This window comes from Notothenia coriiceps, unplaced genomic scaffold (assembly GCF_000735185.1).
Source record: "Notothenia coriiceps isolate Sejong01 unplaced genomic scaffold, NC01 NC01_scaffold00038207, whole genome shotgun sequence".
NCBI classification, from domain to species: domain Eukaryota; kingdom Metazoa; phylum Chordata; class Actinopteri; order Perciformes; family Nototheniidae; genus Notothenia; species Notothenia coriiceps.
This window is the reverse complement of record NW_011370908.1, coordinates 120,402-148,081: the sequence shown is the minus strand read 5'-3', so window position 1 is coordinate 148,081 and position 27,680 is coordinate 120,402. Positions and strand designations below refer to the sequence as shown.

Here is a 27,680-nt window from a genome sequence, read left to right as displayed (position 1 = left end):
TTTCTAAAGGAGTGTGTAAGTGGTGACGAGTTGAAGAGTGGACTCTACCCTGGACGATATTAGAGTGTCTCCGGTAATGAATTCTCAAGTTTGTTAGATGAGATGCTGTGTCTGTGCCGTATGTAAAAAGCCAAACCCCCCCCCCCCCCCCCCTGGCAAGTGATGCATGTCTCCGATCAGTGACCATATGTCAAAGACATATCATCCTTGGGGTACAATCCTTTGAAGGGTAGGGATGTAGACGAGGGACTAGAGTGCCGCTTAACATCACCCGATGACGACTGCTTAGAGTACGACACCAAAATAACTTAACTCCGGTTGACAAGGACAGAATTCCCTCTATCGTAAAATCTACGCGTCGAGGACAACAGAACCTGTAGACTTTTTATTTACCTTTGACTCGTTAGACCAGTGATTTACTAAAAATTTCGAACAACCTTACAGATGTGTTAACCTCGACAAGCCGTGGCACCACCACTTCACCCACCTATCATAACATTTAACAAATAGGGAACATCACCACAACACACCAACAGAGAAAACAAACAAGACAACAAAATACAAAGTACACCTTGATGAACTCGTCCAGAGGGAACTTTTTCTCTAGTTACTAAGAGTTCCTAAAGTGCGACCTATTTATTTCCAAACTTTACTCATATACGGTTGGAAGTGTATAAATAGATAATGCCGACACGTTACTCGATGACGTATAACGAGTGAGTACGAGTCATACACCTGTACAAAACCCTTAATGTATTAGTTGTACGAGTCCTATAACTCTTATAAGTGTATCGAACTCATAAACAACTCCGACTCTCTCCCCTGTCTAAATCGTGTGACTGTATATTATAAGAGTATTCACGTAAAACAAAAGGTGACCGTTTCCGAGGAGTCAAGCAACAAAATCTTTTACCTAATTTTCGGTTATCTAGAGTGACACTGTTTGTTTCAGTTGTTTAGTCAATAAAAACAGTGAAGAGACAAAAGGATAACACAAAAGACGACGTAATAGTTATCGATTCAAAAAGAAGATTGTCACAAAAGAACCGAATTTTACGGTGGACGAGAGACCTCTTTAAGTACAGAATGAAATTGAGGCGGACGTGTCAGGGTGACCAAGTCTCTCGTCTGTTATCAATTCGACATCTTATTTCTGACCTTAAGTGTCCGACATCGGAATAGTCCTGTAACGTCTCTGTCTTTCTTCTGCAGACTGACGACTGGACCAAATAAGACGAACGAGGGAGGAGAAGAAGAGAAAAAGGTTTCAAGACGAAGATAAACCGCCGAGATACACTGTTTTTTAATTTTGCATGTCGACGTGTGTATGAAAGAGGACAAGGTGAAAGGTAGACTTTATACGAGATGAATTTGGGACAGGGCAGGGACACCCCGGTGTTCACCCTCGTGTCGCGTAAACCACTCCACAATCGTTTAATTCATTTCACCTAACCAAAATATTTTCGAAGGACGGCAACCAAAAATTATTTTTGCATAACTAATCTAACTAAAATAAGTTGAGTACAGATTGAGTTAACGATTTTCTTATATTTATACAACTTTAATTTATGCTCATTTTACAGGCTGGTCACGCATTTTCGTTAATGTTTTAAGACAATCGAAATGCCACCCGCCGTAAACAGAATTTATGACTAACACCTTACGATTAAACTCGTATTAATCCAAAAGTTTTACAATTTCAACGAAGTCTAATCCGTCTACCCTACCTTGTCTTCATCCTTTTACTACGCTACTTTAGATAATAGTATGTCAAATAACGATGAATGCATCTAACATAGTGTTTTGCGCCCAAACTCATTCTGTGGCAATGAGCAGCACCAAGGTCTGCTGTCGAGGAAAAGAGCGCTTCGAGTAATCAATCGAACTGGAGAATAGGAGTTAAGTTACACACATCGTCCGTTACAAGTTAAATATAAAAGTAAAAGTAAAACTCACTAAGAGTCTCCCGAAGGCATCCACATGGGACAGGTCCGTCTGAACCTTGTTGAACGAGGCTGTATTCACGACGAGACCTCTAAGTATGGACGCTACAGTAACCCACGTTTATGTACGATCTATGTCTATTTGGTCGAGGAATTTGTTCAGCGAATGAGTTGCAGGAGAAAATCCGTGGAATGGCGGCGCAGTCTCCGCGCTCCCACACAGGGACACCATTACGATACAAATACCTGCGGGCAACAACTTGCATACCTGGAATTTCGCATAAAAATTCTCGACTCAGTTAACGGAGGAAAGAGACTAAGGACGGAATACAGAGGCACTTGCATAGTTAGGGAACGGTAAGGTGAAACAAATTTAACATTAAAAGGTTTCCGTCAAAATTCTATTACATCTTTTTATTTTTGACGTTCTACGGAGGAATTTCGAAAAACGCATTAACCGCGGCACCAGTGAAAAACTTACGCTTACAGGTACGCAGGGTACCCCAGTCCGGCATTGGTCTTGAAACAGTTAGACGAACCATGTTGGTCTCCGGAGTTGCGAATCCAATTCCAGTATCAGGTCACGAAACCTTAAACCCGGGCCGAAGTGCCCAACGTGGCCGGAAGACCTAAAAATTGGTACCACATGGCCGCCGTGAGAACTGACCAGACCGTCACGCATGAAGGTCATTTTACATGAGGGCGGCCATAGCCATATAAACTTTCGGGTCGCCGTTTACAACCCAGACTGGAGACGGATGTTCTTCCCACCTTGGACCCGTACAGATGTACTGGCACCGGGACGGCTGTTAAACGGTGAAGTATGTCACAGTGGATTACGGTAGGATCTAAGATCCTAGACACATCTATCGATAATTTAAAGCTTGGAGATCGATGACACCTTGTGTCGAAAATCTGAGAAATTTAGCAGCAATGTGACTGCTGCTAAACCCACATCTACTACATCAAGCATCATGTAATAAAACTGTCTGACGCAGCATAAATACAAATAGCTAAAATAATACCATGTATTTATTTACCGTCGATGTACTTCGATGATATCATTTTTTTGTATTGAGTTTGTTTTAAAAATATTGTGATGATACAACTCCGAATACATTCATAGTGTGATATCAATCAAAAAGATATCCTACAGTTAAATGCAGATCATGACCAAGATCTAAGTGGCACAAATAACCGCAAGATCACTATGGTAGTGTAAATGGACCTTAAAGTTATAATCTCCAAAATACGTTTCACTCGGGGTCGCCTGTGATCCACACATTGATGCCGCTTGTATAGAGAAAATGGGCATTTATCATTTGGCCATGTCATCATATTAGGTGATAAATATTGACTTAACAGATATATTTGTTTATATGAGAGATTAAAAAGTGGTTTCAGAGTTTCCTTGAAAACAAATTAACTTTCTGTTTACATTCAGTTTAACCAATTTGTTTCAATGTATGTATTGTTGAGGTTTGATATGTTGAATGCATTTGCTTCCTCATAAAACCATTACATATTTTAGTAGCACAGTCTATAATGCATTATAGTACCTGCCTCTTGTACAGGAGCAATTCCTTTTTAAATATCACTTATCAGTCAGGTTGATTGACTATCAGGTCAATCAACTGATTCTTAAAGTCTATTGCTGCGTTTTTTGGCACATCATCGCCACCTGTGGATCAGTACAACAGTGTGAATCTGCAGGAATGTGTATCGCCTCACCATGCTTGTGTTCATGCAGGGTTATCGTACCCTCCTGGTCTAGCCTTTGTCCTTTTAAAATACCTTTTATTCTTCACCCGACCCCCTCCAGTAAAACAAAAGAAGCGATTTCGCCCGTGCTGCAGGTCAAGTCATGTTTACCAATCAACAAGCTCAGCCAGGATCAGAAGATATTACATCTGACAGGACCGGTTAGCCTCCCACAAAGCACATAGCGACTTTGTTGATTGTGCCTTTGATTGTGACACAGTAGACAGAGATAACGGCTAACCAACAGGAGAAAAGTTCCTGTTTTGATCGAGGAAATATTCAGTTCTTTTCACCAGCACCTAGATCCTCTGAAAATATCATGTCTGAGTCACACTGTCCTTTTAGCCCTGTATATGTTTCCTAAAAGCAAAGTAATATTAATAAGGATCATCAAGCACTTTGTTGTGTGTACTCTAAATACAGTAAGGGTGTTAAAGCCATAAGAAGGCTAGTTGGGGTTTCCATTGGTACATTGTGTGCAGATTTTCACGGTGGACCTGCAACCTTGGATAATCCTAAAATAAATGGCTTCATTTTTTCTCCAAACACCCCAATATATCACTATGAACATGGTGGCAATTGAATTCACAGGTGGTCTGAGAGTATTAATGTTCAGGCGGGCAGCAGGTTGTGTCCCTGCTACAGAAACACAAAATGTAATACCCTATTACTGTACACCTATTAGGTCTGCTGGCTTTATCTTACTTAACTTTATCTATAACAGCTCCAAACTAACAAGATCAAATGTGACGATAATAATGAAGATGAAATGGCATTATTAAGTTACATACAGTCCTTGTCTTGGAAAAACAATGCTGTCCTTGAGAAAGAGAATAAGCCGTACAGCATATGAACCTTGATCAGAATCATTGAGATATTTTCGGGCATGATATCAGTCTGCCACCACTTTGATCCAGACTAAATATCTCTCTATTGGGTGGATTACCATGAAATGAGGTGCAAACAATTCTAAATGAGTTGAATTTCTGGTGGTCAGGTCAAAATTGTTACGGCTGGTCCGGCTCTTTGTCTGTGGTTGCTTTTAAGAGATATTAGTTTGAGGTTTATATAATTGAGGATTAATTGGGACTAAACCACTGCTCACTATAACAGCATACTAACTCCATTTATGTGTTCAGAACTCTAATACTATACTACTATTTCCATGCAGTGTGCTGTCTATTGTTTGTTCTTAAATCAGCGTTCCTAAACATCACCCATGGATTTTGTGCCCGTATTGACCAGTAGAAACTTCCATTCATCAGGCTGGAGGTTTTCTGAGTAAACTCACTGTTGCAATGTGTGCTGCATGCAAAGGTGACATGAGGAATGAAGCCAAGCACAATGCAGTGTTCACCAAGAAAGGACTTTCCTTTTTTTACACCGGTAAAATGCTTGAAGCATTGAAAATAATTCAGTTCAGCTGGTTTCCTCCTCAAAAGATGGATGAAAAGAACAAATGAAAAAAGGAAACCGACGTATGTAAATCCCTCAGTGTCTGTGGGCTGTGTGGATATACAACCTGCTCCCCAGACCACATTAGAAAAAGCAGAATAAGAAATGCACCCGCTTTTGAGATTGAAACTTCAAACAGGCTTGTTATGTGAGATGAGATGAGATGAAGGAATAAGATGGAAACAGAGAAGAAATAGGGGGAATGAGTTGAAACGGAGGTATTATTGTCGAGTGGCACTGAGGGAGAGTGAATGTGGGGAAGATGCCAGGATGCCTCCTGCTGGCAGTAAGTGGCCCTCCACCTGTGAGTGCAGGATGGAGGTTGTGGCATGACTAGAGATTGCAAACATGTTTCCACTCGCTTCGGGGCTCGAAGCAGTGATAAGCGGTGCAGACTTTATATGGCACACACTCTGACTCTCTCCGTGTCCCAAGTTAGCTTTCTATTGAAGGCTGCAGACAGAGAGTTATTGAGCCACACTCCAAAGGAAAAGACAGTAAGCAAAGAGACGATCAACCTAGGTTCAGCATTTATTGTGTGTGTGTGTGTGTGTGTGTGTGTGTGTGTGTGTGTGTGTGTGTGTGTGTGTGTGTGTGTCAATACTTCTGGAAATCGGCCACAGTAGCCGCAGGTTGCAATTACAGGATGTTGTATTTGTTTAAATTGTAAAACATCGAAAAACAGTATCAGTAGAAAAGAGTCAAGGCGTCCATGAGCAGGCTTATAACACATCTGTTGAAGCAAGCGGTATTGGCTTTGGAAATAACATGTAGCACTTTAATTCTCTCATGGATAAAAAGTTAAATTCATAACTACCAAAATGCACCTATTCTTTTAGGTAAATACACTCATTGGTTTTACTGCTACTTTCTCTTGAGTATCCAATGTGAGCAATGTTGCTAATAATGCTAATGCTAAAACTAGCAAGATAATAGTTTGTAATTAACTGCATCAGTCCTTAAGAACTCTTATTGGGCTACTTTATGTTTTAGAAATGAATATGACCCCCTAATAGTCAATTTAAACAATTACTGTGGCCACGTTAACATAAAAAGTTAGATATTCTTACTTGAAGTATTTAGCTTGAGGCATGGTGTGCGATGGTGTGATTAGCTTAGCTTAACAGAAAGACAAGAAACAAAATAAACCTGCTTTCTGGGCTCTCCCATAAATATAAAATAACCCCTTATCCTGACAAATGAACACCATATTTAAGCATATTATATGTATTCTAACTAACTCAAAAGAGAGCCAGGCTAGCTGTTTTAGTAGCTAATCTCATCGCTAAGATAAACTAAGCGAAGCTAAGCTAATCACCTCCTGGGTTCAAATCCATACTAAAACAAACAGACATTGGGGTACCAATCTTCTCATGCCCCATTTGCCCAAATGTTGAACCTTTCCTTTAATTGCTGAGATTCTGGACCACAGTGACATCACTAAAGATGGTGGAAGCAACAATGCAATTATACATTAAACATTTATAATTGACATTTTGGTGTTCTAATGTTTTTTGTTTCATGTCTGAACAAGTCTGTGTGCTGCTTGGTCTGTAGAGGCACTTCTGTCTTCCTGCAGCTCCACATGTGGACATTTTAATGGAAAAGCTTTTCGTAGGAAGACTCCTAAAATCAGACAGCCCTTTGATCTCCTGCACTTGTGTGTGTCTGTGTGTGTGTGCATATGCAAAAAGGATAGAGAGTGAGTAACGTGTGTGTGCATTTGTGTGTGTTGCCCAGTAAAGGTGAGAACATGAAACACTCTCTTTCATATTTAATGAGAGGAGATGGGGCTAAGGAACGTTGCAGTGTTCACAGGAGGTATTCCCAGGGGCTGTCAACCTGCTCGCAGCACCACTCTGTTATATCACTCTCAACCATGTGTGTGTTATGCATTTTAGTGAGTGTGCTGGCAGAAAATAGCCATTCCTACTGAAAGTTTAATCATTTGTTTTGAGGGGATGGGGGCAGGGGTTCAGAGGAGCATATGGCACGTGCACGAGCATTGTTTTGATATTTCCGCTTTGCATGTGATGGATGCACAGCGATCCCTTGAGTATGTTAACCAGGCCCAGCAGTAGTAATCGATGTTTGCGATGACCATACAGTATTTTGTATGTTTGTATGCCTGTCTGTGTGTGTTTCTCCAGCCTCGAGGAGCTTTAGCGCTCTCTGGTTGCTTCCCTTTCTGATCTGGACACATTTTCCCGGCTCCTATCTTCGTTCTCATCCTGATTAACTTCACTTTGTCACAAATCAAAGTTGGTATGACTTTAAAGCCGAGCTGCAATGGAACACACTGTGTCCCCAAGCTCCAGTGCCAGATTCAGCTTGGATACTACTTTGGTTTCTCACACTATGTAACCAACTTAGTTTTGAATAATCATGCTATTATGCTAAAACACTTTGTGCATTTGGGAATATGCTTTAAATGCTAATTGCTCTTAGCCTGGGAAGCAAACAGGGAGACTCCTTATCAGACATGTTGTGAAGAGCTGCAATTTGTCAGTGAGCTATGGGCAAAGGATAGAGGAGAGAGAAACTTTAAAAATCATGTCCAGTGTGACTGATAGCTGTCGGAGGTGTGAGGAAGAGCTTTGATCATTGAGAACAAAGGCAGTATGTTCTTGCAGTACAGCCCACAAATAAAAAGAGGCTGAGAGGGCAGATACTGTATATCTACCCCTTTGCAGTCATACAGGGCTTTTGTAAAGTTACTTTTGGCAAACTTCAAGCTACATCTTAGCACTTTCTACCCATGCTTGTGGATTGACTCTATTGATGAAAACAATGGTCCATTGGTCCAGACTGAAATATCACAACCATTGAATGGATTGCCATGATATTTCCTACAGACATTCTTGATTCCCAGAGGATGAATCTTAATGGATTTGGTGATCCTCTGACTTTTCTTCTGGTCCCACCAACAGGTTGACATTTGCGAGTAAAATGTCTCGACAGCTATTGCATGGATTGCAGTGATATTCACAACAGATGTTCAAGCTCCCTTGAGGATACATTTAAAAAACTTTGGGGATCATTTTACTTTTCATTTAGTGTCACCTTGAGGTCAAGATTTTAGGTCGCTCAATGTGCTGGATAAAGACCAAATACTTCAAACGAATGCCATTCCCCACAGCCTCAATTAAACGTTGTGCTAAGTGCCAATTCTCAAATATGAGCATGCTAGCTATTGTTTGGTAAATAGTAGTTGCAAAAAATGTGCATGTTGTTTTTCGAATGTTTCCCACGCCATTTGTGCTGTTTGTCATTGGTCAGTAATGACCAATGACAAACGGTCTTGTAGTATTCAGTGTCAAACTGTGAAACACTGATAAAAAAAGAGTACCAGTTGCTATCTGGTAGCCTTAGTGTTTGTGCTTGCTCTAGTTTAAGATCTTAATCTATGCAACTTTCTCACATCAAAACACAATATTTACAGCATGGAAGAGATGCAGGCCATAAATATTTTACTGATGTAAATTCAGCCACAAGATCTATCAATATTTGGTGTTATTTTGCAAGTTTCTATTGGAAGGGGATGCATTTTATGAGCAGTGTTAAAAGAGTCCTCTTTAAATCAATCAATGTGACAAGCTGCTGAGAAAACACTTTTTTATATCTTGTCTTGTCGCCATGCAATTTTTATACAAGATAAGATTTCAGAATACTCACAAGCCTGATCATACGGCCCGCTCTGACAGAAAAGCAATCCCTCCAGTTAGCATGTTATCACACCATCAAATTATTGGTAATTAAACTGACGCTGTAGACTTATTCTGCCACAAAGATGTTTTTCATGCAAGATCAATATTCTGTTGCAAGTTCATTGCATAAACAAGCCCTTCATTAATGTTGTTGTTTTCTTTTTTTACAGAGCTTCCGTACGGCTGGGAGAAAATCGATGACCCCATTTACGGCAGCTACTATGTGGAGTAAGTCGTGTACATCTTTAATATGTAATGGCTTGCTTTTGATTTTCAATGCTGCCCGGTGGTGCTGTATTAATCCTATTTATTAGGAGCAGACAGGCGCTGCAGCCAGGAAGCAGCCGCTCCCTCTCTGTCTGCCTCCTGACGGATCACAGTTTGTTTGCAGGAGGAAGTTTGTCTGTCCGCGTGTGCTTATCCATAATTCTGTGTTATCTTTCTGTCTGAGACACGCACTGCATCTATATCTGTAGATTAGCTCATAAGCAGCCATTAATGTCTCTATTTAAACATCCTGCATGTATGCTCATCCATATTATTGTGTGTGTGTTCACTGCTGCAGTCCTCTCTATTGAAATGCATGTCCCCTCCCTGTGCTGAGGTGTCATTTCTTTGGCTGGGTGCTCTCTACTCCCGGGCGGAGTAGGGACCGGGATCTATTTTTAGACAGTCAGGGGGAGTCATTTGGCTCGACTTTGCTTAAGAAAAACCTCCGGAAAGACACTTGTCTACTCACTGCCTCATATACTGCACTCTCCCCCTGGAAAACTTCTCATTGTCTCACTTTGGCTTCATGTAAATATCATGAAAGAAGTTGCCAGACCTTGAAATTATGTAAGTATGTTCAAATATAGTCAAGCTGTTTTGTAATTAGCACAGTGATTCTGGGGTGTTCATTAAAAGATAAGGTGTGTGTGTGTGTGTGTGTGTGTGTGTGTGTGTGTGTGTGTGTGTGTGTGTGTGTGTGTGTGTGTGTGTGTGTGTGTGTGTGTGGCCTCAAGGAGTACGGGAAGTATCCAATGATGACTAATTATTTCGCACTGGAAAATGACAGTATTTGCCACCGTTGACTATCGTCCCCCTTACAAACTAAATTAAGAACAGTGTGGGATGTTAAAGGAAAATCACTGTTTCATGTGTAGGTTTTCACCAGTCACTGTTTCATATACTTCTGGCTGATTCTTTGGGCAGGAAAGCCCAGGATCAATCGTTTGTTCTTATTTCACTGAGCAAAGCCACTCTGCGGCTCAGTTACATAACCTGGGGACCGGCCGTTTAATTAATCATCACAGTTGCTGCTGTGCCAGGATTTTTAGTTTTGATCTTCGCAGATAGGGGGGCTTATTTGGGTGCAGCAGGATAGTGTGAAATCTAAAATCTCCTCCTCTTTCTTTTTATCATCGTAGCCATATAAATAGAAGGACCCAGTTTGAGAATCCCGTCCTGGAGGCTAAAAGGAGAGTTCAGCAGCAGCAGCAGATGCAAAGCCAGGGTCTGTCCTCACTGCCCCTCCCCACCATCTACAGAGGTAAGACCACCACATTATAAGGCAATATTCATATTTATTATCTGTCTGTATGTTTGTAGAGTATCGATCTATGACAACAAAGCTAAGCGCTCTAGCTTAGTCAGTTATCTTTGACAGGGAGAGTGTCGTAGTCCAGGCCAATACATCCTATTATTAGCTTGTATTATGACCAGGTTTATTTAAAACTGAAAAAAACAGTTATAATACTGTAAGTGAAGATCTTCAGAGGTTCTCCTCCAAAGAATCAAGTTACAAATAGTGATTTTTACAGTTTTATAAACCTTTATTTGTAAATAAATGTACAACTCATCGGTTGAATCTGTGAGGTTTTTTGTATAACTTATAGTGACTATGGGCCAATAAAGAATGAAAACTAAATTCATTTTTTATTTGAGTCAAACAATGTCACTAAATTCTTTAATTCATCGGTTTTATAGGAAGTCTTTAATATCACAAGAGCAGCGTTAAAAATAACACTCAAATAATTGTACTTGTATCAGTGAATTCTATAAGACATTTTTGTTACTGTGTCATGCATGTGAATATTTGCCTTCAATACACCACAGAATCATATAATGCAAATAAGGAAATAAAGATCTTCCTATCTAAAACATAATTCATAAATCTCAGACAAAACATGCACTGTATATTATTCAGTATCATTATGCACAATATGAAACCAAATGGGACACAATTTCCTTGTTTACCGAATAGCCTTCGTCCAGGAAGAAAATAGATGCACACTTGTTGCCTACAGTATATACTGTATTTCATCATATAGCCCCCACCTGCATGTTGCTCGTTAATCAGGTATACTTCTATGTTGTTTGACAGCAGATCACTCTCCAGCGTCAGTCAAACAGGTCCCCTGTGTTCTGGAGGAACTGCTAATAATACTTGTGGGTCTTATAAATAGTGAACGTGTGGGTTGGAATGTGATTCATCGTTTTGTTTAATTGTTGCCACCTGATTCCAGCGCTCACTCCACCGACAGTAGTACGACGAACTGCTAGACAAAAACTGTCTGGACTGGTGAAGTGGAGGTTTGTTTCCATAGTAACGTAGTACTCCGAGAGCCTGTCTCCGTGGTTACACTTTGTGTACATTTTCAGTGAGGCTCTCTCTCCTCCTTCTCCCAACCCCTCAATCCTCCTCCTTTTCCTTTAAATATCGATGCCAGAGGAGGATGCCAGCCCTTGTGCAACCCTCCCCAGACCCCCCCGAGTTCAGGCGGGCCCACTGCCCGAGCGGTGCCACAGCCTCAGCGACCTCTCGCACTCGCCGACGCTGGGTCGCAGGGCCGCCGCTTATGCTGCGTCCTCCTCCACCGACGTCTCCCCGCTCCGCCGCTTCCTGACTCGGCGGATGAATACGTGCCCCCACCACCAGAACCAGCAGACGCAGCGGCAGCCACTTCACGCCTCCGCCTGCACTGTGCTAGAGCAGCCTGTCTGTAGCCCCTACTCCCTGTGGCACTTTGTCAGTAAGTAGGCCAAGAGAGAAGGAGACTGACTGTCGTTGTCATGGCTGCTTGCGCTAGTTACTGTAAGCATGCTAGCTCCCAAGCAAGCTTTTTTCCCCGCTTGAGGCAGTTGAAGGATTTGTGTGAGTATCGTAAACCAGGACGTGTCTTATCGCCTGGCGTAAGCAGGCAGAGAGTGTAATCACTCTGTCTGCGTCTGCACCAGTGACGGCAAACAAAGGAAGTGAACTAGCACAGTAGCCACGTCTCCCTCTGAGGTGCAACAATGGGAGACTTGGTTAAGTGTGACTAAGCTTGTTGGCTGAGATCCTCTCATTTCTACACAAGATGCCCCCCTCCTCCAGAAATCCCCCAGCTCTCCCCTTGCTCGCCAATCTCCCAGTTCTTCCCTAACCCTGTCAACCATCTTTTCTCGGAGCTAATCCCTGATTGACAGCATGTCACTTGCCAAATTTTGCCATTCCCTTGGTATTCTTTGGGATGGGACTGAAGACCTGCATCACTGAAGCTCTCTGCCCCCCTTTGTGCCCACCATAACCCAGCATGGAAGGAGAGGAACAGATACAAGTTTAGTGGGTGCCCTGGGAGGGATGCTGCGTTTGAACCTTGCACTGTAGCCCGCATCTTTCCGCTCCAAAGACCCTCCTCTGTCCAAGTTCGCTGTTTCGCATTTAGGATCATCCCCTGCCAGTTTTCCTGTGGCTACACCCATATCTTTCTGGATAAGCTTCACCCATGCCCCCACCCTGTGAGCACTGCCCTGCACCAGCTTTAAGTTCCCTTTAACCTTTGCTATGAAGGCTTCACAGTGTCACACTGTTAATGTGTTTGTTTATGTGTCCTTTATAGAGAAGCCGCTGTTCACGCGGGACCCCACTCAGCTGAAAGGCAGTTTCTTGTCCACGGCACTCCAAAAGAGCAACATGGGCTTCGGGTTCACTATCATCGGGGGTGATGAGCCTGATGAATTCCTCCAGGTGAAGAGCGTGATCCCCGATGGCCCTGCCGCAGCTGACGGGAAGATGGTCACAGGTAAGCTTTGGGCGTTTTTATCAACTACCTTTATCCAACCACTCTATTGAAATACCTGAAAGCGTAAAACACTAAACACATGAGAGCACACAGTCAATGGCCAGAAAATAATTAATGTATTCCCTTCAAATATCAGAAAAATACTTATATGACCCTTTTAGAAGCTTTTGGTGCATTTATCAGCATAAATCAAAACAATTGCATACATTTTTAAGATTTCTACGCCCTACACAATCCCACGTTCCCTTTTTTTATGTACTTCAGCCTATATAGTCAATTTAAATTAAACTCGCCCTAATATGAACACAGTATGCAGCTTACACGAGGATGTATGTCGCTTCCACTTCAACTTCAAAAGGCGACGTGTGTGTGTGTGTGTGTGTGTGTGTGTGTGTGTGTGTGTGTGTGTGTGTGTGTGTGTGTGTGTGTGTGTGTGTGTGTGTGTGTGGTTTTGTTCCTCCATTAATCATAAGAGGGACTTTATGAGCACCGTGTCTCTGGCTGTGGCCACATGGGAGTGGAACTGCAGTGTACACGCACACACACACACACACACACTCTGGGATGGACCCGCTGTACTAAAGGTCATAGGAATGCAGTGTCAGCGCTCAGCATGCAGTGATGTCGCTATGTATATACACTGCAACACATACAGAGATCATAGTGGTCATTTGTCACATGTAAAGTAAGCTGCTCAGAGTGTGCTCTGTACAGCCGTCTCTGAAAGTCATCTTCTCCAAAGCACTTTGGAATACTTATTCTAAATTGTTATCGTGACTTCTTTCAGGGTCGTTAACGTTCTTTTATTAAAGTGATGCCGCAAAAGCCAAAAGTAGCTCCCCTGATGATTAATAAAGCTTGTCCTGACAATGCTAACTTCCTTTAGCAGCCCCTCCTCTCTTTCATTTCGAATACCACCTTTCTTTTTTTACGTTTTCTTTCCCCAGAAATAACTATCAAATCCCTCTCACAACCTCCACAACCCATTCCCCCTGTTCCTCTCCCATTCTCCCTTCAGCTCCTCTCCATCTCTATCTCACCCTCCAGCCTCCAGCCTCCACCCCCCCCCCCCCCGCTCTTTGCCTTCCCCATATTTTGTGTCCTACTTCTCCAGTAACAGAGCTAGCTCCATCACAGTAACTCACACGGACGTAAAGCCAGGCCTGCGGAGGTGTGAAAGTCTCAATTCCAGATGGGTAATTGTGCCGCTTTCTCCTCATGACCCCTCCTGGCTGTCTCCACGACGTGATCACACAAGCAGGGGAAACATGTTCAAGTTATTTATTGTAAAAGTTTCATAATATCAGATGTATGACTGCTAGACCACATGCAGTGCAGTTTTGTCCAACATATTCTGTGGTTTTGTAGAACGTATTTTTTGTCCACAATGGAAGTGTTTTTGTGGAATACGGATCTATGTTAGCTTAAAGTGGAGAGGCTTAGTTTGGAGGCCAGAGGCAAACACAAAACGGAGAGGGTTTGTTGGTAAAGTATGTCTCAAACTGGAGAGTATAACTGCTGTATAACTTATTCAGCAGTGCAGTTTCGCTGAGCATAAAGCAAATACAGTGAGTGTTCTATTTACAAAAGATATCACGCTGAGGCATTTTTACTGATCGCTGTCATCTTTTATAAATCCATACTATGTATCGCGTAAGGAGGATGATAGCTGTGAGATGCGACAATGAGAGAGGCATGTTGGTCTAAATTCTTTATTTTTACCAGGTCGACTATCATAAAAAAACTTAAAATCAGACTGTTTTTTGTTCTAATATAACACCGTTTGGTGTCTAAGCTAACAGCCAATAGGAAGACACTCTTTCTGAAAGACCAGAGCCCAGAGGAGGTGCATAAGCTTAGTTATCAAACGGACTACTTCAACTACAATTATTCTGAAAGGTAGCTATATCATTTTTGCACAATGACGCAAAAAAAAAAGCCTACCTCAGCTTCAGCTTAAATATTACATATAGTCACAATTACAGCCTCTCATAAGTGCACAGAAATGTCAAAATACGAACCTGAGACTAAAACACACTCATGGCCACCAAACCGGCCCCTCTATCATTTATAAACCTCCTCATCTACTCTAAATCACACTGTCCTTAACCGTACATGCCCCACTCTCTGGGAACAAGGCCCACGCTGATAATTCATCTCCCATTGTCCCATCCTTGCATATTCCTTATGACAGATTCATCTCCGGCTAATGGTGTGTTCAAGTGTCTGTCGGCGTAACGAGAGGTCTATCCGAGGTGAGGCCGCGCTAACCGAGACGTTCAGAGTCTCAGCAGGGTGCAGGCATTTCTGAAAGGCTGTGTAGTGCTTCTCACTAAATAGCGTGACACTTAGTCCACAGTGCATGTCTGTCAAGCTTTCGATTTATTTGACATGCCGAAGCAACATGCATGGGGATGAAACAAAAAGGATTTGTGACATAGTTTGGAGGGAGATGTCTATTTGGACTTTCCAAAAACAAAGAGACCACAAGTGTATATAGAGTGTGAGAGATGTCCCTCCTATTTTATCTCACGGTCGGCCATCTTAAAGGGGCCCACGAAGAAAACTGGGTGGTAGTTCTCATAGTGCTTTTGCTACTATAAAAAAGCACTGGGATCACAATGCCATGACTATGATGTAATGTATGTATGACGTAAAACAACTATTCATGGCAAGGTATTTCTAGGGTTAGAAAAATATGTTTTGTTGTAGTATTGTGTGCACATGCGTGGTTTTTGACAAGATTTGTCAACCACCTTATATCTCTCTGTATTCCTCCCCGGTCGTAAATAATGAGATCTATGGGCAGAGAGAGGGTGCTTTAAGGTCACAGCAGCATCATTTGTTCTCTGCCAGTGTGCTCAACTATTGATTGTGACACTGGTGCCCAAGGCAAATGTCGTCCGTGTTTACCCAGATTAATTAAAAAGTCCCTCACGTCACGTTGCTTCGAGGTGTGAGCCGGCTCCGTCAATACCGGCGCAGCGTTCAAACTCAGTGAGCGTTTGTCTGTTTACAATGAGAGAACATTTCAGAGATATCTCAACTTCCTGTTGTCACTCAGAGGGGTCAGCTCCATTTCAGCAGTCAATCCAGGACAGGCATTGCCATGTTGTTTTAGAAATAGTGTCATTGACTCAGCCGTCAGTGCTGTTATAGTCTCCTGCTCACGTTCAGAGAATTGGACAGCATGGAGAGTGAGGTTAACAAGGTGAGGGTCAATCACTAAAGCTTAGCTTGGTAATCACAACACATCTTTGTGTTTCCTCTTTCTCTCCCTGCAACACACTCACACATCCACACTGCCCTCTTTCTAAAGAGCATGACAATTATATCTGCAATTATAAAATAATTGTTTTCATAATCAACTTTGGTAATGCTGTTTGTCCAACTTTAAAGTGGATGGTGCCTTGCCGTGCCCAGTGTTTTAAAAAGCGGAGCACTTAACCAAATATTGAGTAATCTGGTTAAGACAAAGATAAGCCTGGATGTGGAGCGCTTTTGTGTGGGAGCGTTTAATTGTCAGCTTGGTTTTATCTACAATGCAGTATATTGCAGCGAGCAAATAAAAGCACTTGGCCCCTTAAAAGGCAAATATTTGAGTCACTTGTCATCAGCACTATTGTTTGAGGCAGATAAGAAACAAGACATCTATGGTTATGTTTTTCTGTAGAATTGTTTATAGCTGTAAGGGACATCAGAGAGATGGTGCTGATGTGCTGTACAGCTGGCTTGGTCCTGACTTCACCTTTTGGTCTATTTTGTTACAATTATTTTGGTTGACTATGTAAATACATAGTATATACATATTCATTGTTACAGATTAAGTTGCTATTCAAATTGAAAACGTTTGAAACAGCCATGGATTTGTTCTCATTCATACAGCTATAGCTCTTGAATAAGGCATATTATACATCATCATATCTCCCTTTTCTATAATATCCTTCAACTCAACAGTTTTAGCTTTTATCTCTGCATTCACTGTCAGTCTCCTTCATTTGGCATTTGAGTTCAGTTTCAAATGTCATCTTCCAAACTGTGATATGCATTTGATTTGATGTCAATTTCATCAACATGTTTCAGTTATCACAAGAAAATGTTGTGTCCCGTGCCTGATCACCAAACAACAGCTCCGCCCTCTTGTCCACAAATAGCACTACTTTCTCCGAAAAAACAAGAATTTAAAGGTCGAAATGCCAAACTCACCGCTTTGAAATGGTACTCCACCAACCAATGATGTGATGTTACTTCTTTTAAATATGTGATTCAAATTCCAGCCAATACACCTAACCATTGTGTTCCTATCTGTCATTCCTTTTGTCTGCAGGTGATGTCATTGTCTACATCAATGATGTGTGCGTCCTGGGCACCACCCACGCCGACGTGGTCAAACTCTTCCAGTCGGTTCCGATTGGCCAAAGCGTCACACTGGTCCTCTGTCGCGGCTACCCTCTGCCCTACGACCCAGAGGAGGCCGGCAACACCAACAACACCACCACCACCATCATCTCCCCGCTGGGCATCATGGAGCAGCGGCCCCTCATGGTGAACGGCAGGACGGGCTACGACAACTACCTGGACTATCTGTCCCGTACGGCCCGCTTTGTCACGGACCCCGGCCAGGACCAGGTCAACGCCCAGCTGCTCACCCCTCACCCGGGGGACACTCACCTAGACGGCTCGCTGCCTCCCACCACCGGGACCACACCTCCCGACAGCGTCTCCATGGCGTCGTCAGGAGCGACCCAGGGGGAACTACTGACCCTGACCATGGTGAAGGGCGGGGAAGGTTTTGGCTTCACTATAGCGGACAGCGCTACGGGCCAGAGGGTCAAACAGGTGCTGGAGCCTCAGGGCTGCCCGGGCCTCTGCGAGGGGGATCTGATTGTGGAGATTAACAAGCAACACGTGCAGGGATTGGTTCACACACAGGTGGTGGAGCTGCTGAAGGAGTGTGCCGTGGGAGCTGAGACCATCCTGGTGATTCAGAGAGGGGGAACAGGTAAGATCCATGGCTGCAGGAAGGGATGCTGAGAAGATTGGGCCTCATTCACCAACTCAAATTATACATACATCACTTTTTAAGAGGTAGTAGCTGTTACTGTTTGTAGATTGTTAATACATTTAAAGAAAAAAATATAGCATGAATTGCATGAGAGTACAGTATATTGCACAAAGTTTTATATTTACATGAAGTGTTATTGCAGATCAAGGGAATCATCATTATGAGAAAAACATGTATGAAACATTCTGCTTTTTAAATACACCTTTCTTTGGACCTTTCTCAAAACCAGATTTAGGAAGATATTGGTGAATGAGGTACATTGAATCTCTCTGCATCTCCTCCATAGTTGCCTTTTCTAGCTGCCTATCTGTCTGCCTGTCTCATAAGTCATCTTTGACTGTTGTAGCGTCTGTATGTGTGGTCCCGACCAAAGGCTGCAGAAACACACTGTGCATTCCTGCAGTGCTCAACAGCGTCTGACTGGTGTGCAGCTGCTCTCAAATGCCCTCTCTATTCTTCTTTTCTTTACCCTCAGAGAAAAACAGTTGACCTCCGCTTCACTTTGTACTCTGCTCAATGAACCCTAGCTCAGAGTGCTAAACAAATAGACGTTGCATGCTTTTTGCACATACAGTTTGAGGATGTATTTGTCACGCCAGTTTCATATGTATGGGCGATTATACCTTTTTCTCGTAAGCCACAAATAAAGGTCCCAAAATTAAAGCCTGTCAGAAATAGGACAGTTTCAACAATATGCTGGTCGACTGCAAATGGCTCTAAAGTGCTTCCTACCCTGTATTTCTCACAATGGCTTACCTTCTGACAATCATAATTATGCACTGCTCTTCGTTTTGAGTCACACACAGGCTGGTGATTTGCAGAATCAACAGGTAGCAGACTGTGTTCTGCTCTGTAAGTGTGGGTAGAGTGGGTAGAGATGGCTGTGTTCCTCAGAAAAGGCTGAAACTCTTCAGACAGTTTACTTCTAACGGCAGGGCCTTTGACATTGAAAGGGAAAGAGGACAAATTCACTGTCCTGTCTACGCTAAACATTTGCATGCCTCAAATAACAGAACACAAGTTGTGTCATCTGTCTAGAAACGTAGCTTGTCTTCTTTTTGAAATGGGGAGTTCATCTGCCAAGCACATAGGACCTGTCTCTGTGACATGGTTGCTGTATTTTAATGTCACACAGAAATCATAATGCCAACTGCCTGGTGCCACAGACACCACTGAGACTCACCCACAAAGGTCAGCCTCTGAATAGATGTATTGCCATTTCTTTCTTTATTAGGCTGCTCAAGTCTCTGTCAGTGAGCCAGGAGCCAACAGATACGAGGAGGAGGAGATACTGACAAAGGAAATATTCGTTTTCCTTGATCAGAGCATTGCATTACCAAAATAAAAGGAGATGAATACAAATATTTAAGCCTCTAAAATGTTGTCAGCCAAATATAGTCGAGTCAAGTTTATTTATATTGCCTATTTCAACAACAAGGAAATTCATAGGGATTTCCAAAAAACATTCAAATGCAGAAAAATATAATGCCAAAACAATCCAATTATATTATTACATTTAAATACATGGCCAAGGGAAAAGCTAGAATATAAAACAGGTATAAAATACAAACATAAAAGTGACGGTGCAGTTTAAGATATTCATATTTATGTAATTTAATCAAAAGCAGCAGCAAAAAGAAAAGTGTACACACATGGGAGGGGTCAAAGGTCTTGCGCCACCACCTTAAATATCCCCAATCTGTCAACACACTCCCCACAAACACACTCTTACATCTCCCATCTGCGATCAAGCGCTCCCACCATCTGTCTGGGCTTTGGAAAGCTTTAGAAGGTTGAAACAAGCGCTCCCATCTAAAAAGCAACCTGTTGGCCCGAGGAGAAAGTGGCAGCTCTATTTACGTGCTATTTTCCGTCTCATTCTTCCAAAACTGGGTATAGCTTTGCTTCAATGTGTAGCAATACGCCAGGGTGCTGTGTCACATCTGTTTCTGTTGATTTTCTGTGACTCGACAAGCTGTGGGTGCTCGGGGTGGAAAAAATGTCACCCTGGCTGACTATGACTGTGAGACTAGCATGTGTAAAAGATGAATCCTATCTAAGACAACGTGCCATCTGGGTGGGTGTATTTGGGTATTTAACCAGATGAACACTGTGAGACTTTCAGCTCATTAAGATCAGAGACTTCAGCTTCTCTTGGGTGAAAAACAGTCGCTATACAGGCTTTGTCATTTCTCTCTGCTAACTGTTTCCTTCATGATGGAGATAACAAGGACAGTGGGACTGAGGAGAAAGACGTGTCTATATGTTTTGATGTGACCAAGCTAATGAGCTGTTTTGTCTGTTAAGGTCTTGTGGTGTTAACTTTGTAGACTTTCACCGCTTTAGTTGTCCCTCCTTCCCACACACTGTAAAATGTTAATGCAGTACGTTTTGATTTGAGCAGTGGGTTCCCAACTTGAGTCAGGACCGGTCCTCAACAGAGAAATCTTGATGTTGTGTGATTTCTACATATTTTGGGGGGTTGTTTAATCGAGGAGGGAAAATCAATTTACACTTGAACCTCACTGGATTATTATAGAGATGTTTGGTTTAGGGAGCAACAAGCAAAAAGGCTGCAGACCCACGAAGATAATGGTACCACAATAGGTAGTTACTTCAACCCCCTACTTGTGTCTTAGTGTTGTTAAACCATTCATTGTTATAACTGTCAACTAACAGGATATTCATTTACAACAAATCTTATAATTGAGTATTCCCTCCCTATAACTCCCCTATAAATGTCCAGCCACATTGGTCATTATTGTGTACTTTCAAAGCCGAAATAGTCTCAACAGTCCCCTAATCTGCAAGACAATCTAATGAATAATTGTTTAGAATAACTGCTAGTTATTCCAGTAGAGATTTGGATTTTGGTGCAGTTGTTTCCTTCACTACGGTCAGAGAAGTTGTCATGCGGTCATTATGCCCACATAAACAACCCTTTTCAGCCCCATAATACAGCTCATTAGAGTGCACACTGCCTCCACTGTGAGGTTTGAGTTGCAGCCCATTCTCTTTTCACACCCAACTTCCTCAGAAAGGGGCAGCTTGGAGCGTTTAGCCGAGCTATTACCCATTGTAATAAAACCTTCACCATGCTGCTGGAATGATGTTGCCGCTCTTAACAGACCCCCATTTGGCCCGCTCCTTTAGACCACTGGATTCTGGCCACACAGGCTAATTGAGCTGGCTTTGAAGTGCTTGTGCTCATTGGTCAGTGTAGCACAGAAAGAGGCGACCCACTTAAATCCAAACAACTGTTACGCTCATTTCTTTGGCACTGTCTCCTCCGACTTGTGAGTTCAGGGAGCGAGCATTTCTCATCACTTTGACTGAAAACGCAATCTGAAGCGTAGGATTGAAGGAGCGCTGAACGCTGACTACGTTTAAAAGTGTGCCAATGTGCGTATTGCTGCATGACAGAGTTTTTGTTTTGAATGGCGGTTTGCATCTGGTCTCAAGGAGTGAAGGAGGTTTTGACAACAATAGCGCTGCCATTACTCCCACTACCCAACAATACTGTTATGGCTATTTTTTGGGAGCTGTTGCTATGACGATACACTCCAAATGTCCAGCATCAGGGATCACAAAGGGTTGGAGGCGAAAAAGGTTCTTAGATTGAGCTTCATCATAATTACAGGTCTCAACAAAAGGACGGGAGACGTTTGGAAATGGATTCAGAAGTGATGTTTAAACGAAAGAAAAAAAAGATTGTGAATTAAAAACGGAGAGAGTTGGCTTGCTTACTTTGATGTTGTCATGGACACAGTAGAGAGCCGAAGAGCGCTGCAGCAGGTTTTTGTAGTAATGCAGACTACATGTTGCTTTTAGGCATCAATAAATCATTACCACCAGCACTCTGTGACAGTTATAATCATCATCACAATCATGAAGAAAAGTGGTATGCTTGCTGCTCTTTCTTTTAAAGTCTTTGTCACCATCCTAACATGAGATCTGCTCTCTCGCTTAAAAGATTTTGGGGAAGAAACAACACTTAAAAGTTTCTCAATAATATTTCCAGAGAAGAAAGAAAGAAATAACCTGGTTTTTTGAAGTTATTTTGTGAAGAGCCTGGCTAACTGTTTCCCCCTCCTCCACCCTTAAGCTTAGAATGCTATTGATTCTCTCAAATCGAGAGCCTCGAGAAGAAGGCAAATAAGTGTATTCCACAAAATATATAGCTGACCTTTATGCTGTGGTATCCTAAAGATGTGGATATTTTTCGCTTGACCATTTTTTTCGTTTTTAACTGTCTTCCCCCCGGCATGTGTCATGAATCCCAAAGAACTCGCCATGCAAGGAGAGGCATGACTGTCAAGCTGACGGCCAGTGCACCGTCCAAACAATGAGCCATTGATGATCAAACCATCCTGTCATTTCAGCCACACCAGCTTGAAAGCCCCACATTTGTAATATAGTTATGATATTTAGCCATGCCTTACATTTGAGTGGCTCATTAGTGGCTATCTAGACCATTAACGGGCTGTGCCACACCAGCAGACGCACAGGGCTGTAATTAGCTGAGCCGAGACTTTGTGCTTGTTCACTCGTTCGTTTAGCTTTGCGCCAACATCCTCCCTCACTGCCGCCTGCCTACACACTCACAAGAGCCACATGGTTTGATTCACACACCTACACACCAGCCAGGAGCACCTCTTTATCACATACATCCCAAGGCTGCATTTTGCACACTTCCATAGACTCCCCTTTCTAGTAGCATGGTGAGTAGAATGCACCTTATGTATCAGCGGCCTGGTTTGACCTCAGATTGGTCGTGTGTAGGACCAGAGGTCGCTCTGCGGAGCGTGCAGGCCTGAGGTGAAGGTCTGCTTTGTAGAGGAAGAAAAGAAGAAGGAGGGTTTGATTCAGTGAGCCTCCTCCAGCCTCCCAGGGAATGGCTGTGTAACGAGACAGTGATTCATCGGAAGTGTTCGTGCAAGATAGAATAGTTGGAAACAAAGAAGAGAGGAATGGAAAGGGAGGAGATAGCAGGAGAGTGATGACTTCGGCTCCCTGCCAGTGCACCACAGACTGTCGGCCATGTTCACACTTACAGCTCTTTCCCCCGGCAAACCTGAGGAGCTGCCAGTCGGGGATCGATACCCGTCCGGTCGCCTCCAGGGAAACAGCCAAGGAGCCTGGAGCATGATGGATGACATGCGGAGATTAGATCAGAGCAGAAAGGGTTAAACAAACTTAATTGTGTTTGGCCTCGCTGCCATTAAAATAAAATCAAAGCAGCAACTTCTGCGTCTCCTCCCTGCGTGTGGGAGCAGTAGCCAATCAAGCGCTCTTATTTGAGTTTTAATGACATAGAGTGACTACCCGGTGATTGCCTGAGCGTGGTCTAATCCATTGTTCTATTTTGAGCTTTATCATGCGTGTTCAATCGTGTGCCTTGCTAAATCATTTGGTTTGCACACAGCTACAATGACAATGTGTTTTCTGATCACATTGGGCTAACATGGAACGGGCATTTGAATCAAAGTGGATAGAATCGGTTTTCTGCTATGGATGTTATTTGACGCTGCCAGCCTCCCTCATAAAATAGAGATAAAAGATTCATGCGCAGTCCCATCGATTCTAGTGTTATCATTGGCTCATTTGAATAATTGAAGGGCTAGCATTATCCTCCCATTGAAATGAAGGAGATTGTGATTTTCAATCAGTGAACAAATGAAGCTTTATGTGTGTCAAATGGTTGTGAGTGTATGCAATTCTGTTTTATTCTTTGGCACAACCGGAGCACAAAAGCTATCTGGAAAGATTCCCCAGTAAAAACCTCTTTAATTGGAGTTAGGGGTAGAAATTGAAAGCAGGGAACGCCCTTAACCAATCCCAGCCATTATAACCTGCTAAGGGCTGAGGTGGGGGGGTGAAACAAAGATACACAAACACTCTTTATGAACTTAGAGACTTGTCTCTTCTTATTAGGGGGCTTGAATAAGCGAGACACTCACCGCTCCTGGTCTTACAAAAGGATAACACTCATAGAAGAGTTTCAGCACCACGGTCAGCTCCTTTCACTCTCTCGCTCTTTCTCTCGGGCTGTGGTCGAATAGCCACAACAAATCAGGTCCACTCGATTTTAAATAAATAACATCTTATGCAATACATGCATTACTTGATAGGTTGTCTCAAGATAACAACACACAAATCTATCAAACTTGATGACTTTATTTGATCCTCTTTTCAACAGTTACGTCCGAAGTTCGTATTTTGGTTTAACATCTTGTTTAAAAGTTCAAAACGTATAAGCACTTTGGTAAGACAGCCTACTGCATAAGAGGAAACATTCTCAATAAGCACCAGAAACGTTCATGATTAGCATTGTTGGTCTCGATCTGTATTTTCTATGAATGGCCTAATGGTGCATCACTTTGAATGTTTGGGCCCGTGGAATTGTGGGACAGTATTTTCTTAACATTGAAGCTCCTTCCCTATCACCTAGAGAATCCAAACAGCTCTTATCCTGGCTCCAACTTAAGTACTTCCAAGTCATTTCACTACATTAGGGAATCTTCCGAAGCAAAAAAAAGTCCTATTCGACAGTTAGTCTCTCCTTCAATCTCTTTACACTTCTAACTTTTACCCATAGGGCATTCTGCCACCCTCGTCCAAGTAAATGTCTGACACGCCTGAGTCAACAGCAGCTCTGCCCTGAGGATCTCCTCGGTCAGTGATGCCTGTAGAGCTCCTCCTCTCTGTCTGTGCACATGGATCAGGTGCTGTCACACACTCTGCTCTGATGTTGCTTCTTTTCCTGCTTGGGAGGGCTTTCATTGAAGCAAAAATCCTCTTGAATTGAAATCTTATTTGGCTTTTTTGTTGACTGAGAAGCTGAAAAACATTGCTGAATGTCTTTGTAATGCTATTGTTAATGTTGTTGCTATTCCACCGGCGGCTCAGTGAGACAAATGTTTTCACTGTGTGATTGGAGTCTCGCCAAAGCAACACCATGAACGCATATTTGGAGCATTCACCCCATAATTTGATCCGTTTGTTTGCGTACGCTTCCCAGAGTGTGGCAGCACTTGAAAGACAGGAAGAAGTGAAATTGATTCAGGGAGACGGAGTGTGTGCCTCGTGTTTGACATGCTCCTGTGACTTTGACTATAAAAACAGCTGCAGCATACGTTTCATTAATCTGTGTTTGTGCGTGCATGTACTAATGTCAGCTGCCGCTGCTGTTGTTGTTTCTACTGATTGTTTTCTTTCATCAACCGAGTTAGATTTCTGGGTGTTGTGCTTGAACAATGTTGTAAACAACAAATGTGTTTTTAAAGGTCAAAGCGAGATGAATGGGAAAATGAGAGTATGTGGCCTTTACCTACTGCACTCTATGACAAACGGAAACCACTTTATTGTGAGGTACAGTCAACCTGAAACTTCTTAAGTGAAAGTGGTTCCATTTTCAAAACCCACTTTTTAAGCAGTGACAATAAAGTATACCCACAAATGCTGATATTTTCAAAAACAAATGGATCACATGACACCCTTTCCCCCTTGTTTTCCTACTGCTCTCATTAGTACACTTAGTGAAAACGCTCAAATGAACCTGTTTAATCGAAGTCTGTTTACAGGTTTTTCTTGGTACTACTTCCTCAAGTGATGTTACGCGAGTCAGTTTGTTTCAAGGGATTTACAGATTTTTCTTTTTGAATATCATCAGGAAAAAGTATGTTTGCGCTCAATTGCATCACGTGATGAACCCGGAAGTTGTTATTTCACGGTTAGGTTGAATTGTCTTCATTATTCAGCCCTTTTTGGGGTCAAAAGGAAACATTCAACGTTACTAGCATAACACACAAAAAATCTGACATAGCAAACATTTGGGCCAAATTGTACATTTAGTAAACCGTCCATCGTCATCAATATGGAGTGCAATGGGTGGACTTAAAGGATCAATACTGTGAGCTGCTTCCCCCTAGTTGCCAACACATTTTTTAATGCGCTTTTAATATCATGATATTCACTATGGTGATTTTCTTCTTTACTAATAGAAAACATCTCTTTAATATAAATCCCCAAAATAACTCATTCCAAATAATCCTTACCCCTGTCGGAAAAGATGACATCATCGCTGCTTTTAAAGTCTTTCCTTCATATCGTCAATGCCACCTGTCGATCACTGTTTGTCATGTTATTCACGACCATCTTAACAATGACATGACATCTCAAACGATCATACCGTGTCTTTTCTACATTGTTATCTTTCTAACTTCGCAATCTGTTGGTGCCTTAAAGATATCTACTTGCTATCTTCTGCTTCATCCTTCTACGCCGTTTAAATCCATTGTGCTTTTCTTAGTCATTTCCTCATCCTACTCTTATTTTCTTTTGGTTTGTCTGTAATTATGTTGATAACGGTTTTTTTATTCATCTTGTAATCCTCATAAACCAACTGAAATCGGCTTTTGCTGCTCAAATCAAACCACGCTTCTCATGATCTATTCATCCATCTTTTTCAGTCTAAAGCACCTTTTTGTTCTCTCAACATTGCAGGTCACTATTCACCCTGGAAGACCCCCAAGCAGGTAACATCCACCAGCCCCCAAAACTTGGACGCTCTGCTTCTTAATCATTAATAATAAACAATTCTAACTTCAAATGGCTGCAGTATGCATAACATATGTCCTAATAAGACTGTACTAACTCCACTGATGATCCACTATGTATCCATGCCTCTTACAATAGCTAGCCCTTAATATTCCTCTTTATCGTCACAGGATTAAAAAAAGGTCAAGTGTCCGCCTCATAACATCACATGTCCTGATCCCGGGAGTCTTAGGCTAATTTATAACCCGAGTCAGTGCCATCAGGGTCACCAGCTCTGAGGGCAATTGAATAATGCTACAGCTAAAGTGCTGCTAAGCCTCTGTTCTAACTGCTTTGGCATGACCCATATACATTCATCCCTCTTGTGTCCTCTTTTTATAACCATTTTTCAAAAGCTTTTTGCACTTTCATAGTAGCCCACACTTTTCCTCTTGTCATATCAAGCTAAAAACCCTCATGTTGCCTTTCTGCGAACTTGCATCCGCCCTCTTCTGCTGCCACCATAAATACTCGACTTGAGTATCATCTGCTGTCCCTGTGGCCACGCTACAAACTCTATCCACCCGACATCCTCTTAGATCAGATTCCCTTTGTCTCTGTGTGTTTGTCACACTCACATGCCTGCACACGCACCCATCTTTCTTTGTTTCTCTCTGTGCGGCTGTGTGTGTAATCCTTTTCATAAGTGGACGTCCTCCCGGCGCTGACCTCGGCTCATGTTGTCCCCACTCCACATTTAACTTACAACACCTTAAACATTCATCCTGTACATTTCAACGCACCTAACATTCTCCTCACCCTTCCTGCTCCCTGATCATTTTTGTGTGTCCCTCAGAATAATTGTAATTCTGGGCACTGAGGGGAAAAGCTTTGAAAGTCACAAAGTTGCAGACGGCATGCAGAGCCTCTCTCTCCGTCTTGTCTGTTCACATCTCTCTCTCTCTGTCTCTCTTCACCCCCCCAGTGTTCATTTGTTGGCTGCCTCGCCTCACCCCGCCCGGCCCCTCTCCCCCCGCTGCTCTACCCCACGCACACCAGAGTTCACTCTCAGTTTAATTGGGTATCATTTGTTACAAGAACACTTCTGCAGCACTGAGAATGAAATATGGAATAATTTGACTAATAAGGGAAGACAGGGAATCGC

At 42.5% G+C, this 27,680-nt stretch overlaps 1 protein-coding gene across 1 annotated transcript in view; it reads left to right on the top strand.

Moving 5' to 3' along the window:
- The first annotated feature begins 5,429 nt into the window (after positions 1–5,429).
- magi2a (membrane associated guanylate kinase, WW and PDZ domain containing 2a) overlaps positions 5,430–27,680 on the top strand; it is a 45,212-nt gene continuing 22,961 nt past the window's right edge. Inside the window, exons 1-6 of the mRNA XM_010797628.1 lie at positions 5,430–5,445; positions 9,037–9,094; positions 10,276–10,397; positions 12,730–12,912; positions 17,240–17,914; positions 26,483–26,514. Coding sequence (XP_010795930.1) covers positions 5,430–5,445; positions 9,037–9,094; positions 10,276–10,397; positions 12,730–12,912; positions 17,240–17,914; positions 26,483–26,514 — 1,086 coding nt within the window. The remainder of the gene's footprint in view (positions 5,446–9,036; positions 9,095–10,275; positions 10,398–12,729; positions 12,913–17,239; positions 17,915–26,482; positions 26,515–27,680) is intronic.